At 39.8% G+C, this 16,185-nt stretch overlaps 1 protein-coding gene across 1 annotated transcript in view; it reads left to right on the top strand.

Annotated features, from left to right (window-relative positions):
- Positions 1–16,185, top strand: part of LOC134804014 (adenylate cyclase type 6-like) — a 391,384-nt gene that overhangs the window by 369,480 nt on the left and 5,719 nt on the right. The window contains exons 25-31 of the mRNA XM_063776869.1: positions 1,434–1,582; positions 2,813–2,949; positions 6,210–6,319; positions 7,919–8,138; positions 8,717–8,848; positions 11,515–11,639; positions 13,742–13,894. Of these exons, the coding sequence (XP_063632939.1) occupies positions 1,434–1,582; positions 2,813–2,949; positions 6,210–6,319; positions 7,919–8,138; positions 8,717–8,848; positions 11,515–11,639; positions 13,742–13,894 (1,026 nt within the window). The remainder of the gene's footprint in view (positions 1–1,433; positions 1,583–2,812; positions 2,950–6,209; positions 6,320–7,918; positions 8,139–8,716; positions 8,849–11,514; positions 11,640–13,741; positions 13,895–16,185) is intronic.

Below are 16,185 nucleotides of genomic sequence, written 5' to 3'. Positions count from 1 at the left end.
TTGCTTCGCTTTTATTGTTACACATACTGGAAACTTGGATTTTAGGGATCCTTTAGCATTATCCTGGCATTTTTCTATGGCTCATAGGAGCCTGGGGTCCGCTTGACAACGAAATAATCCCATGATTTGACGTAAGCACTAGTTTTTACGAAAGCGACTGCCATCTGACCTTCCAACCCAGAGGGGAAACTAGGCCTTATTGGGATTAGTCCGGTTTCCTCACGATGTTTTTCTTCACCTCAAAAGGCGACTGACAAATATCTCCCTAAAAATAATGCCCGTTGTTAGGGAGGTTTTGGGATTATACTGAGCAACTTTTACTAAGGGAACGGGAAGGCAGTTATTTTTTAGCCACCGTGTAGATATTAGCTCTCCTGTGAGTTAATCCTCCTCCCCATCTGTTATTGCAAAATAGTGCGCCCCCCCCCCCCCCCCCCCCCATCTGTTATTGCAAAATAGTGCGGTTGTACGTTAGTTATAATGCATGACATTTATGGCGTAATAATTAATGGCGTAACCACACTGTGTTATTGGACTTATTGGATCGTTCGCTGCATCAAACAGTGTCACACACACATAAAAATTGTAATAACGTTTAGTCCCATAATATTTTAAAAAGTTACTTGGAGTATTTACTTTCAGTAGGCACATACATATATGGTGCTCCATTACGACACACTGTGCTATAATAAGTAAATTTCGTAACTACGTCGAAAATTTAAAGGGTCATTAAATATTTATATATTTAATTAATTTATTATGCATAGGTACCTATTCGTTCTTTTTTGCAAACTGTACACGCACACACGCAAGAAGGGCTTTAGTAAAGTTTTTTAACTATTCCCAGTTCGCCGGACGATATCAGCCTGTCAGCTAAACGCAAAAAGTGACAGTTCCGAACAACTGACAGGCTGATATCGTCCCGCGAACTGGTAATCTGTGGGCCCCTTAACACCACAAACATAGTGACTTTAATGGAGTTATTCTCAGAACAATGGAACACATCAATCGGGGTAGCAACTTGATTGAGCGTGGCACGCAGCGGGCACGCTCCGCTCAGCGTCCGTTGATTGGTTGATAGAGTTGATTTTTTTTGTCCCCGGTTGAACAGACGGATAAGAGTTATGCCATTGATAACACGATTTTCAAGTCTCGTTATTCTCATAACTTAATTCGTTGCAATTGCAGGTGAAGTTACATTGCTTTCTAAGTCTTACTAAGTCTTAAAAAGACAAGGGCGTATTTTCTGTAAATATTATAAAAGTTGGGTACAGCTTTTAAGAAATACAGGGAACTCTGTAAGAAAGTTGAGCTCCATTTCATTTATTAAGTCCACGGGAAAGACGCATAACCTTAACTTATACCGAGTCATACTAAAGTTAAAAAAAAATAACCCCTAAGCGACAGAATTTAACCAAGTTTCTAACTTCCAGCACTACCTCCAACTCACACTCCTGGCGATGTTCCTCTGCGCAGCACACCAGGTCCTCATCACATCAGTGAAGACCCTTCTCCTACTCGTGGCCACTGGCGCGTATGTCACCTTCACGCTCTTGGATTTCTTTCACCCAGCTGAAGTTGTGTAAGTACCTTCTAGGTGTTCCAGGTCTTACTGACTTTCCGGTTTACTTACGATCGCGAAGACCCTTAGACACGCTGCTGGAGTTCTTACACCTAGCTGGTCATGTAAGTACCCTCCAGGTGGTCCAGGTGAATATGCTCCTACCTGGCCACGGGCGCGTATGTCGCTTTCACGCTACTGGAGTTATTCGAACCAGGAAAAGTTGTATAAGTACCATACAGGTCTTCCAGGTATTACAAATTTTCCTGGTTTTCCAGCTCTTTATAACTGGGAATTAAAGCGAATAGAGGTTTCACATAGGTACAAAACTTTTACTCGATCTGTATGACAGTTTTTTACAACAAAAACTAGTAGCAGACATGGCAAGTTTCATACTTTAACCTCCTAACGCCTAAGGTCCTACCTATAGTACTTCTTCAGTTCGATGAAATTTAAACCATATTCAATTGGAACAGTGTAGCTTTTCTTGTTTCGTAAAATTTTCAAACAAGTATAAATCAACGCTATTCCCTGCACTATAGGTTCAAATTTCAGTGGCAAATTTTAGGTTTTTCATTTGTATGGCTGGGCCTTGGGAGGGTAATTTAAGCATGTCGTGATTGTAACTTCGATTGTATGGGAGCAGTTTCTGGCGGCGGGATCGTGTGACTCCTAATCATCGGTTTTGCGATCCCAATACCGATATTCCCCAAAAATTCTACTAGATGCGTACCATAAAAAATAATTATACACGCTGAAATTTTTATCGTTTTGTTCCCGAAGCGTAGTGGTTAGGTATCGATTACACAGCCAAATAAAATTGTCAAAAAAAATCTAGCTCTTAGTTTCAAAATTGCCAAATAAATAAAAAATAATACAGAACTCGAAGCCGTGAGAATAAATAGTAACACAGAAAAATGCCGCCTCAAACCGTCGCCGCCGCCGCGATTTCATTCGTGCTGATTTTCTAAGGAGCTATCCCTCCCGCACCCCGCACGTCCCGCGGTTATGACTTGTGACTTATGACTTGTGGTTATGACTTTTTCGACGTGACGTCAGCGGTGTTACTACGTGTTTTACTCATTTCGTGAAACTGATTTTTCACTTGCTTATTTTTTTCATTTGAAGAGCTAGATTTTTTTTGACAATTTTATTTGACTGTATAATCGATACCTAACCTCTATGCTTCGGGAACAAAACGATAAAAATTTCAGCGTGTATACATATACATATACTGTTTATTTTCCATAGCTGGCAATGCGCCGCGCTGGACCAGCAGTGGACGAGCGTGGTGGTCGCCATCGGTGCCGCCGTCGCCCTGATGCTGCACGCCCAGCAGACGGAGAGCACCTACAGACTGGACTTCATCTGGAAACTGCAGGCCACTGGTTACTACTACGATACACCCTTAATGACTAGATAACTAGAACATAAATCTCAGTACCTGGGTTCGTTTATGCCTGGGACCAAGATGACATTTTTTCACGTATGGTCTTCAAACCTCGACAGTCGGCGCTTTCGGCCTTCAGGTTTATTTAGTTTGAAAGAGAAAAGTTCTTATTGCGATGGCTGGAACGTATCAGCTCTTCAGTCACCAACACCTAGGGCATGCAGTACCGGTCCCGGTACCAAAAATTTCATTTCCCGGTTCTGGGCATGGCCGGAACCGGGATTCCCGGTTCTTCCCGGTTCTCAAGGCATCTTTTGATTACTTTTAAGAAATAGTTTGTGTTAGCGTACAATCTTTATGAATTACTTATTTTCATATAAATAATTGCATAAGAATTAATAAATGACTTATTTTATTTAAAAACAAAAACACTTAACTGGCGTTCCAACCTATTTTACAAAATTAAGGATGACTCACGTTAGACGGGGCCGTGTCCGGGCCGGAGCTTCCGGCGCTTACTTTTCTATGACATGACAGGCGATCCCGTGATGTTTTCCATAGAAAACGATGCGCTGGAAGCTCCGGCCCAGACACGGCCCGGTTCAACGTGAGTCATCCTTTAACCGGCACACTTTGCCTCCGCCTGGGCCGAGCCACATGGCCGTACCGTAGCGTAGTCGATGCACTCAGCACTATGAGTACTATGACGGCACGAATGCCTACTTTATAAGTATGTCGGATTATTTGGATCCCCCGTTTCGTTTTGTTTTCGAATTTAAATGTTATTTAAGAGCGCTCTTACAAGAAAAGTCGAAATAATGCAAAATTGATGATACTAGTCGACAAAATTCAGGACTTTGCGCTCATTATTAGAAACAATGAGTACTTGTTCCAGTAAAAGCGTCTTCTTATCTTTATAAATATCGTTGTAAATATTAGAAAAAGGACTTATTAAATTAGTAATGATTTTTTTTCTGATGGTCGTTTCCGAAAAACCCCGTGAAGCACTGAATGGCGAGCTCTTATTTGGAAATGTTGAGAATTTTACTCTGCTAAACCTGGCTATTTTGTATTACTAATACCCTGTACTTTAGGCATATCAAACTATATTTTTCCTACATACCTTTGAGAAAGAGAAAATCAAAGTAAAACGAACTCGATTTTCTCTCCGAAACAAGTGTCAATTCCTACGAAAATCTACTTAATATCCAAGTCATTTTCATACTCAAGCAATCTGCAACGTTTGCTTATACTGTTGGTATACATTAGTGTTTATGAAATTCTACTATAATTTTTTGGCAATTTTTTGAAAACTACTCTATATTACCGATGACGTGCGCTGCGCCAGCTCAGTGCCGCGGCAGAGCTTGTAGAGGCAGGACGTGTGTCGGTCGGCTCCGCACATTTTCAACGGCGACGACGAGGTTTTTTATCATTGTGTGCGGCGGGCGCCGTGTAAAACGCTATACTGTGTGCGTGTAAACCGCAACGAGAGACTTTGATCCTAGCACTGTTTTTATAGTATTATAATTTATAATGGTACAGTTTAATAAACTACCGGACAGGATTAAAAATATTTGAAACGACCTGACATTCTATATGTATTTATATGACTCAAGATAATACTCAGGGTCTGATGATGAAGCCGGAAGGTGGTCACCGGTACCAATCAACCATGCAACTAAACCACTTCGTGTTTAGGCTCGTTTGATTCGTCTCAACAAGATCTTTGACACAAGACAGTACTCAGGGTCTGATGATGGAGCTGGAAGGTACCATTACCAATCAACCATGCAACTAAACCACATCGTGTTTAGGATCGTTTGATTCGTCTCAACAAGATCTTTGACACTAGGTGATACTCAGAGTCTGATGATGGAGCTGGAAGGTGGTCACCGGTACCAATCAACCATGCAACTAAACCACTTCGTGTTTAGGCTCGTTTTATTCGTTTCTACAAGATCTTTGACACAAGATAGTACTCAGGGTCTGATGTTGGAGCCGGAAGGTGGTCACCGGTACCAATCAACCATGCAACTAAACCATTTCGTGTTTAGGCACGTTTTATTCATCTCAACTACTACTACCTTGTGTCAAAGATCTTGTAGAAACGAATCAAACGAGCCCAAACACGAAGTTGTTTAGTTACATGATAGACTGGTACCCGTGGCCACCTTCCAGCTCCATCATCAGACCCTGTGTATCTTCAGTGTCAAAGATCTTGCTGAGACGAATCAAACGAGCCTAATCATGTTACTACATGGTTGATTGGTATCCGTGACCACCTTAATCATCATCAGATCCTCAGTACCAGTTCGTTTTTAAACCCTCGTTGATACAAACTTTACAACCTATAGGTACCAAATGCAATGACGAAACATGTAAATAAGCGAGTAGGTACCTATAATTTCTTTCGAGTAATATACCTTCATAAGTACGAGTATGGGGCTATTCATAAATTACGTCGTTTCAAATGGGAGGAGTGGGGGGGGGGGGGGTCTGGACATCGGATGATGGTAACATGACGTAGGAGGAAACAGATTCATCCGAAGCTTGATTTTTGGATTATTTGAGGGGTGGGGGGGGTCAAAAATCGTCAAAAATAGATGACGTAATTTATGAACAGTCCCTATGTACATTTGCACTGCATTTAGTATTTTCGTACTTACCAAATAACAGTTTTAGAACTTTAAAAGTTAAGTACAGTTAGTGTTGTTATGGTTGATTTCAATATGCTTCGCGAAGGATCAAGAATGTTTAATCCATCATTGTAGTGCGAGTGTGGTAGAAGGGATCGGCGTACTGAGCTCGCACGGCCTGCCGCAGCGCGTAAAATACCTAAACTCGCTCAACGCCGAAATGTAATAGCGCTCTTAATGTCCCGAGCTAAAGTACTAAACATTACTACTATTGAAATGGGAATAAATAGTCATATGATGAGAACCGGGAAGTACCGGTACCGGGTCTTCAGTACCGGTTCTTTTGACACTATAAAATTCTTGGGAATTCCCGGGAATTTGAGAACCGGGAATTCCCGGGAGCATGCCCTACCAACACCATGTTCAACTGTCCCAAAGCTACTCGAACTTGAGACAGTCTCTCGAGCCTACGACTTCGCATGAGTTTTGGTTCTCTTTAGTGAAAGAGAGAATGTCCTGATTGCGTTGGAACGTTTTAGAAAACCTTCAACACCATGTTAAGATGACATTTACTCAAAATTGACCCATATCCCCTCTCAAACAAGGTTGAACATTGCAGATGAGAAGGAGGACATGGAACACCTGGAGGCGTACAATCGCAAGCTGCTCGCGAACATTCTGCCGGAGCACGTCGCGCAACACTTCCTCTGCAGCGACAAGAACATCGATGTGAGTACATCCTACATAAAGTTAGGTGGGATAAGAGAAACATCAGTGCAAGATAAACATTTGTAGGGAATCCTCAGTCAGGCCACGCTAATTTTTCATGCCAAGCGGTAGTTTGAAGCTTATAATAAGCAGGGATATGTATGCATTTTCGGTTTTCTTGCCCCAAGTAAAATAAACTATATTTCTCTTACCCCACCTGACCTTACACTATCTTGTATACATGGTATTTGACATATTTGTATCTCTACTACAATTGAAAAAATCATTCGGAAATTACCAATGGGTATTGCTGTTACAGAAAAATGACAAGCCTTTGGTGGTCAAGACTTTACTTCAACCCATGGTCTAATAAAACATGGTCTTCTATTCCCAGAGTGACACGGGCCTACGTCACAATAACATTGCCACTTTATTTCAACATAACATGTTACAGGGGTACATTATACCTATGGTTAATAAGTTAAAATATTTCTTTATAATTTTATAATTTTCATTTATATGTATTTTATCTTAAATTTTACAATAACACGTCATTTTTAATTATTCGTTAGCAATATCTTCCGATTCACGAAAGAAATTTCAGACGTTCGGGTAATTCTGTTTACATTACTGGCAACACAGGATAGCGCTGTCACATTTGACAATTCGGATCTAGATAACTTCATGCCCTGACCGTCATCCTTGTCGAACGCGTGTTAATTGTTATTTCCTTCTCGCTCAGTGTCAGCAGTCGCAGTGTTTTCCAAACTTTTCACGTCGTAAGCTTGGTAATTAATGTGTAACTGTGAATTAGTTTTTCAAACGTTTCTCTTGTATATATAAATAAAATTTAATTTAATACATTAGATTTGTTTTATTTTACTATGTTTCTACATGAATAACTTAAAATTAATGCCGTTAAAATAATTTTCACCGTTGGTTAAAATTCTCCCACATTTTAAAGTTTGAGAACCTGTAAACAGCATGATGACGTAGGCCCGTGTCAGTTAGGTCATACGCGAATCTCGGAATAGAGTACCAGGCGGAGTATATTATTATACCATGCTTCAACCAGCATATTCAAATTTCGCGGATGACGCTATCACCAAGATTTTCGATCGTTCCTCCATCTATTTCCCTTTCTGTTTAAACATACAAGACGAAGAGGCAAATAGACGAACCAACGATAGAAAATAGGACTTAGGACCACCCAGCCCCAAAGCCACCGTCCAGATTTCCAGAGTATACAGAAAACTAAGAAGATTTATCATTTCGAACGTTTCTCCAAATATTGAGCTTATATTTTAAATATTATTATTTGCCTACAATTCATTAGATGGAAAATGTTTTCAAATATTAGGTGTTATAAAAAAACCGGACAAGTGCGAGTCGGACTCGCCCGCCGAGGGTTCCGTACTTCTTAGTATTTGTTGTTATAGCGGCAACAGAAATACACCATCTGTGAAAATTTCAACTGCCTAGCTATCACGGTTCTTGAGATACAGCCTGGTGACAGACAGACAGATGATCAGCGGAGTCTTAGTAATAGGGTCCCGTTTTTACCCTTTGGGTATGGAACCTATATAAATAAACTTATCTACCATCTCCACTTATCAACAGGAGTTATATCACGAGCAGTGTGAATCCGTCTGCGTCATGTTCGCTTCCATCCCCAACTTCTCCGAGTTCTATGTCGAGCTGGAGGGCAACAACGAGGGTGTGGAGTGTCTCCGACTCCTCAACGAGATCATCGCCGACTTCGACGAGATCCTTGCCGAGGACCAGTTCAAGTACATCGAGAAGATTAAGAGCACCGGGGCTACGTATATGGCGGCGTCAGGTCGGTTTACACTCTTGTTCATATTTTTGGTTATACATTTATATCGTACAAGCTTCAGATAAATGAGATCTTTGCTCATGCCGGCTAAAAGACGAGCCCATCAGCATACACAAAATTTAAAACAAAAATAGTCCCTCCTTTGGACAATAGTGTTAGCGTCTTTTTCTTTAATTTTTCTAAATGTTAAAGTTGTTGTAAACTTTTCTAACATATTGTCGATTGCACCGCCGGCTTCAGATATTTGCGAGCACCCAGTTCTCTGATATACCAAAGGGCTGTCCATGGAATGTAAATTGATTTTCACATTTTTGAAGTGAAAACTTCTTTAGCGGCGCTGTGCACATTTTGTGATGGGGAAAAAACGTTAAACTCGCGACAGGTCACGTGACCGACAGATTCGACAGATTGAAAATTCGTAAGACGGACACGTGACCTGATCGAAAAACTGTTACAATGTCATTGAGTGTTCATTTCTGCCGGCGCTCCCGGAGGGCAACCCGTTGTTTTTTTTCTGCTTACTACTTAGTTAATGCTTATCCACTTTTAGTAATTATTTACGTAACTTCCTTCACCATCAGGGCTGACAGCGTCCACCCGGGACCTCCGCGGCTACCGCCACGTCACAGCGATGGCGGACTACGCTCTGCGCCTGCGCGAGCAGCTCCAGTACGTCAACGAGCACAGCTTCAACAGCTTCCGCATCCGGATTGGTGAGAGACAATCTGGTTTATTCCGTCTTACAGCGTTTTCATGGCCCGATCCGATATCGGATGTCGGATGGAAGTAAAATGTGAGACGACATATGTGTTTTTCTGTATTTATTTATTCATAAAAAAGGCGGACTAAATGCCATATGGCACTCTCCTGCAGCTGTTTCTGAAAGGCGCCTTCCTACACCCGATATTAGAAAGGCCCTTCCGATAATATCAGCCATGTCGGAGCCCCCCGTCAGCTGTCGGGCCGATAATATTTGTTGGTGTGCGTCTGTGTAGGCATAATGTTTGTTGTAATGTGCGCGACCGCTAAAGACGCCCCCCGCGGCCCAACTATGCGGATGTCGGTTCCTACATCCGATATCGGATCGGACAGTGTGAAAACGCTCTTAGAGTCAGTTGTGCTAATCACGCTTGACAGACTATCGTCATAGTTTAACAGACGCAGACTGTTAGTGCGACTGACCCTTAAGGCCACTTGCACCATTAACCCGGGGTCAACCGGTTAAACCATGGTTAGTGTGGGATGGTGCAAGTGGCGATTAGGTGTAAGCTGAGTAGACACTCTTTGCGGGGCAGGGTGTGCGGCGTCCATCTTAAAGAAAGGCAAACTTATTGCATACGATCTCAGTGCACAGTGCACGCTACTCGAATCGCTTGAAGGAAAAAGTCGAACGAAAGAGCATAGCTGCTAGATATCATAACAGATTCCCCTGCCACGTCTGTATGTTTGCGATAAACTGAAAAACTACTAAACGTATTTTTATGCGGGTATCGCCTATCAATAGAGTGATTAGGTATTGAGGGAGATTTAGGCACCTAAATAATTTTGTTAAGGTTTACCCGCGCGAACCCGGGACGGGTCGCTAGTGGTTAATATATTTGCCTGTAAATTCTTTCCAAAAGTTGGAGTATGTAATTTCACGCTCGTTTTGGCCGGATTCACAATTTAATTTTACAATAACTGTAAAACTCAACTTGCGAAACTTCTATTGTTTCTGAATTCGGTGCCTGTTTCTTGAAAGTTGTAAAGGGGCCCACAGATTACCAGTTCGCCGGACGATATCAGCCTGTTAGTTGTTCGGAACTAACTAACGGAAGAGGTTACTCGAGGTTTTCACCGATTTTTGAGAAGTTTTGAATCGTCTCTCCTACTTTTGTACTACAGACTATTATAAAACGAACGACTATCAGTGCTACAATCTTTTATCTCCATTTTTGTCTACCGGATTTTTAAACAAATGAATACTTATTTTTATGATATTTTGAATCATTGTCAAAAAAAAAACACTTTTTTGTAACTAGATTGCTGTGAAAGAACTTACATATATACGAAATCTACATATTTGGGTTCGTCTTTGACGTCTCGAAAAACATATCAAGGATTTTATATTTTGAACTAATTAACACAAAAGTTATGACCAGAAAACCAGTTTTATGGCCTAAAATTGTTCAACTTTGATGCCAAATATCTCGAAGACAATGAACTTGGAAGTAAATATGAGATACTATATTGCTTAAAGCCGTTGATGTTAGTATGATTAGCTGGCTGGTTTTTGTAAACCATTAGAAAATTAAGGGATTCAGATCGAAGGTCATTAGCGTGGGGGAGCCCCTTATTTACGTATTCTGGTGGCCTTTTGTGTAGTTTTTTTTAGCACAATAACTATTCCAATCCACTAACTTAAATTTTTGTGAGCCGTGCTCAAAATATACGGGAACTGTAGATAACAAACAGAGAAATGATTTGACACTATTACATTTTTCAACTACGAGTTAAAATGTATTGTACATTATGAGACTAAAAATCCTCTTCCTAGCATTTTAAAAAGATAAGTATTAAGTTTTCGTATATGACAACAATGAAATGCCCAAATAGCTATTACCGATTATTCGGAATTTCTGACGTAAAACATTCGTCTCTCTTGGTAGGTAGGTACTTAAAATTTTCTAGAAAGGAACAAATTTACACAACCCTACTGTAAATACTTGAAAACGTCGCCTAATTCTTATTTAAACAAGTCCGTATTATTTACTGAGGAGCTTTGTAGACCAAACGGCATTCCGCGTAATGTAATTCGTAATGTCCTACCTTCTTAGTTCTAAAAGCCGTCTGCGAATTGTTAAAAGCTTGCCAGGCGAATCCCATCCTTATTTAGTATTTAATTGTCGGCAACATTAATGACTCCTGAAATAAAACTATGGAAATACGTTTCGAACCATTACAATGTTCAAAACTACCTACATACAAAAATAATGAACGAAAAACTATACGTTTTAAGACTGGTAAGACTTCGAGCAACACCGGCATCCGACAAGTCGGAAGGGAGGGGCCCAAACGATATCTTACCGTACCTATATAAATCGTTCTGCCATTTTTTTCGGAGGGGGAAATTGCACACACTCGCACTTCTCACTCACTACATACACAATCCAATCTGTAATGACGTCACAAATACATAGAAAATGACACACGTCAAAGAAAAATCTTGCACACCTCGATCTCTTTTTGTGTACGAATGAGTCACAGCGACCGCGCTGGTTGTGTGCATGCCCAGTTGGGCATGTGCTTCGGCAGAGGGGAAATAGTACAAATACCGACTCCTTTCCCGGTGTTGCTCGAAAGCAGTAACCGAAGACAATATTAAAGGACTTCTGTTCAGGAATCAACATCGGGCCGGTGGTGGCCGGGGTCATCGGAGCCCGGAAGCCCCAATACGACATCTGGGGGAACGCCGTCAACGTGGCGTCGCGTATGGACTCCACTGGGCTGTTGGATCACATCCAGGTTGGCATTTGGGATGGGTAATACGGAGGAAAAGCGATGAATCATTCGTGTTCCGTAATTAATTATGCTTAAAAGTTTAAGAGCCCCCGGCAAGCTCGGTACTCCATACAAACGTAGTTACGCTCGCATTTTTATACGATGAAATGACATGAAATGTAATAGAATTACTTTACTTTGCACAATCAGTGCAAGTGTTATTTTAAACGTCAAACTTCCATGAAATTATGCCGTATAAATAACACTTGCAGTGCTCTGCGTATATGCTGTCAAAATCGTTGCAGACTTATCTTGGTCTTACTCTATGAACATTTAAGTAGGTAACATAAAAAACTATATCTAGTACAGTGAACTGTAAAAATATGGGTGTAGACAACTTACTCAAAAATATGTCCCATAGTTTTTAATTCACTGACATAAGAGTTATGGGACATATTTTTGAGATGATTTGTACACATATTTAATTACACAAACGGGTCTACCGCGATATAATTTCATTGTTTTTACCTTTAATTCCGACGTTTCATCTGAGTTGCACCAGCTGTGGTCACGGAAAGACTGACGTCCCAACAAATGTCAACGGAGATATTAATAAAACACCACTAAACTACCCGAAATTAGTTTATAAAAATGTTCGGGGTAGACAAAGAAATTGAAATTGCGGTAGACCCGTTTGTGTAATTAAATATGTGTACAAAACGCGAGAGTTTAAAGTGTTATACATATGATTTGTACACCCATATTTTTACAGTTGACTGTACCTCCTAGTTTTAGTTCCTAGAAATATTAACACAAAAAATAGAGCGTGCAGAAGTTTTACATACAAAACTTATATTTTCTTTGTATAACTATTTTTTTTTACAAACGAAAACTAGTACTAGACGTAAATATATGTAACGTACATGTTCATGTCATGCCAAGTTGCAAGAGCGTAACTCTGATTGTATGGGAGCGGTTTTTTGGCGGACTCTCAGCTTCAAAAAAGCGAGCAATAGAAATATCAGTAGGTACCTCATTTCATGGTTTAATCTAGTTTAACTATGCATCGCGACAAATATTTTAGACTTAAAGCTTTGCGGTTGTGGTACCACAATAAACTAGGCTAAAATTTCACATTGTCCTTTGTTCAGTATACGGAGCCGAAATCACTTAAAAACAGGCGTTTACACAACAAACTTCGTGCAAAGTTACTTTAGCTCGGAGGGATGTTTGTAACTGTAATTGTTCTCAACTTGATTTAGGTACCGGCATAGCTCTGTTCTTAAGCGATGAAACTCCGTATATCTGTTATTGTGTGCTATGCGAATTGTTTGGCCGGCTTCCTGCGATGGCCTATCTGATCAATTATTTTATTTATAGTGCAAAATAAACGCCTCTGAAATGACCACATTCTTGACTGTTTTGCTGATTGGATATTATTTCGAAACTGCATTTACATCACAAAGTCATCTATCTACGATTTTGTAAAGTCAGATAGGGTAAGAACACCCATAGAGAAGACCTTACCATGAGTTTGACACTGACATATTCGCTAGTGACTTCGTAAACTAACTCACAATGCATCTCCCTCGTACTGACATTGGTGCAATCGAGTTGCACTGCGTTTCGAGTTGTCGCAGTCTCTAGCATTAAAGGTCGCGTAAAACTCATGGTAATGGCATTCATATAGGTTCATTCACGAAAGCTAACACAAAATTGTATATGATATGACAATAAAATTCTGAAAGTTCAATACAATTCTCGCGGCAGCTCGTATGAATCTACGTAATGTGATATTAATATGAATTGACTCATGTCACTTTACTTATTGCCTAAAATCTAAATTAAACTATGTTACAGATGTAATAGTGCATAATGATTTTCCATCGTATTTTCACGGAAACGTACAAACGTGTCTTGCTATTTCAGACAGTCTCGGTACAAATAGTACTGAGTACTCGGTACAAATGTAGTGACTAAAACAATTATGCACTGTACATCTATACCCACGCGATCTTAGTAAAACAAGCAAGTATTTGGTATTTCAAAAAGCCTTCGACAAAACTAGGCACAAGGGAGCTTCAAGGGAGCCATGCTATTGCCCTTCTGAAGCCATGTTCCCACAGGTGACGGAGGAGGTGTACGATATCCTGGCCTCGCGGGGGTACAGGCTGCGCTGCAGGGGCACGGTCGATGTCAAGGGCAAGGGGAACATGGTCACCTACTTCCTTGAGGGCGTCGGTGACACCATTCCGAACGGCATCGCGGATATTTACAATGTGAGTATGGTTTAGTTTTTGTATAAAAATCTTTTTAATTTTTATTTTTATTTTATATTTGGGCACAAACGGCACAATAATTAATACTTACAGATAGTAATATTATTCAATACATGAACCAATGAAGTTGCCACTAACTACTAACGCGTATACAAAAAATAACAGAACGGAATAACAACTATTATATATCCACAGAACAAACATTTGTCGGCATTATTAATGAATGTAAAATTAAAAGAGAATAATGAAAAATAAATTAGTTAAAAGTTAAAATGTTCTAAACATTAAGTATTCAAAGCACTACGAACCTCATACTTAAACTTAACTAACGGAATGTTAAACATATCAATGTGTGAGAAAAGATTATTATTAGTTATTAGTGTTATTACACTTGCACGCTTTGTCAATGAAGGAATTCGCTTTGTATTGTTTTCGCGTAAAGGGGATGTGAAAGACTTTGTGATTGTGATGTCGTGTGTTCACACGAGGAGATCTAAAATTAAATTTATTTTAACTATGTAAGTTTCAAAATACTAGAAACGTGTATTGTATATGCGTTAGAGGGAGCAAGTGATATTGCTATCTCAATCTACCGCATGGCTGCGTCCCTTGGAGTGGCCGGCGTTGGCCCATCGTGTAGATGAGCCATAACAGAATCCGAATGAATACAGTTTTCAAACTAAGTGCATAGCTGCCAATGTGCCAATGGCGTGGTGTCATTTTTTTGAGATAGGTATAATTATGTATACATATAAATAGTCAGACTTATATAGTTATATTAAGTTAACCCTGCACCAATTTTCCAGCGAGCAGACTCTAACACTTGCACTGCTTGCTTGTGCTAATATACTTACTAGTCAGTGTGGAAAGAGAAGAGTCGTGGATTGTATGGGGCCCAATACATTCCACAACTCTTCTCTTTCCGCACAGACTCTATACTCTTTGACCGATACCAAAGAATATAAAACTCACCGATATAGTGAGTATAGTCTCTTTTGTTGAGTTTTGTTTTTTCATATTAACCTCTATAGTGTCATCTGTATTTTTTTATTTCATTTGGCAGAAGGCCTCACGTTCTGACATTGACATATTTCTAGTTTGAATTGTAATGTCTTAAGATAGAATACGGCATTTAGATTTTCTATCAACATAAAATTAATTGTAAATAAATTCAACACTGTTGTGTTTGCAAAAAATATTGTTATGGTCACAATTTGACCTTAACATCTATGTTTTATCAGAATACTTTATTACGTATATGGTCGCTAATAAAAAGGTGAAGAAATAGTAACTAAAATGGACCATAAGCGTCCAGCACCCACTCAAAAGTCCAAGTATGTCAGATGGAGTTCCACGCAGGCTAAAATTGCTAAGTCAGAAATAGAGAAAACCAGCGAAGATTCAAGTTGTAAAGGTGATTATGAGGCATATAGCGTTGAGACGACGTTATTACAAGCAATGCATAAAATTTCCGAGAAATTTGAACTAGTAAACAAATTGCAATTACCAAAACTTACTAGCACGTTACTTGAATTGAAAACTACGAACGAACGCATTGAGAAGCAGAATGTGGAGATTCTTAAACAAATAGCGAAATTACAGAGCAGCGTTAAAGATAGAAGCGCAGAAAAAGAATTTCTTATAGATTGTCATAATATTTTGCAGAACAATTTAAAGAATTTGCCGAATATGAAGACTAAAGTATACGAGTATGAAACACCTATTTTATCGGCGCCGGACAAAGTTAAACGTTATAGGCGCAAGAGGAGACCGCTCGTGTTTACGAAATTTTTTGTTATTTTTAATAATCAAATAAAGAAGTCGAGACAGTATCGGATAAATCGAAAACACTAACCCAAATGATGTACCTGTTAAATTACAATGGGCTACTATAAACAACCGTTTTTTTATTTAGTACACACTAAGTAGGTACAGTCGCCATCAGATATATCGGAGCGGCCAAGGTGTTCACAATATCTGAACACGCGCTCTAACGCCCTGACAATAGAGGCGTGTTCCGATATTTGTGAGCACCTTGGCCGCTCCGATATATCTGATGGCGACTGTACCTACACTTGTTGGTTCGTTCCCGATTTGCCGGATTTACACAATAGATGTATTTCACAATGCGAATAGGTATACGAGAAACCGACGAATCAAGAATCCGGCGAATCGGGAACCCACTTGATAGTATTTTGATTTTTAAAATCTATGATATTTATCGATTTCCAGGATTTCCAGGGCTGGGGTAGCTATTACCTATTACTTCCTCTATTTTGGCCATTTACAAA

This window comes from Cydia splendana, chromosome Z (genome assembly GCF_910591565.1).
Source record: "Cydia splendana chromosome Z, ilCydSple1.2, whole genome shotgun sequence".
NCBI classification, from domain to species: domain Eukaryota; kingdom Metazoa; phylum Arthropoda; class Insecta; order Lepidoptera; family Tortricidae; genus Cydia; species Cydia splendana.
This window is presented reverse-complemented; position numbering and strand designations above follow the sequence as displayed.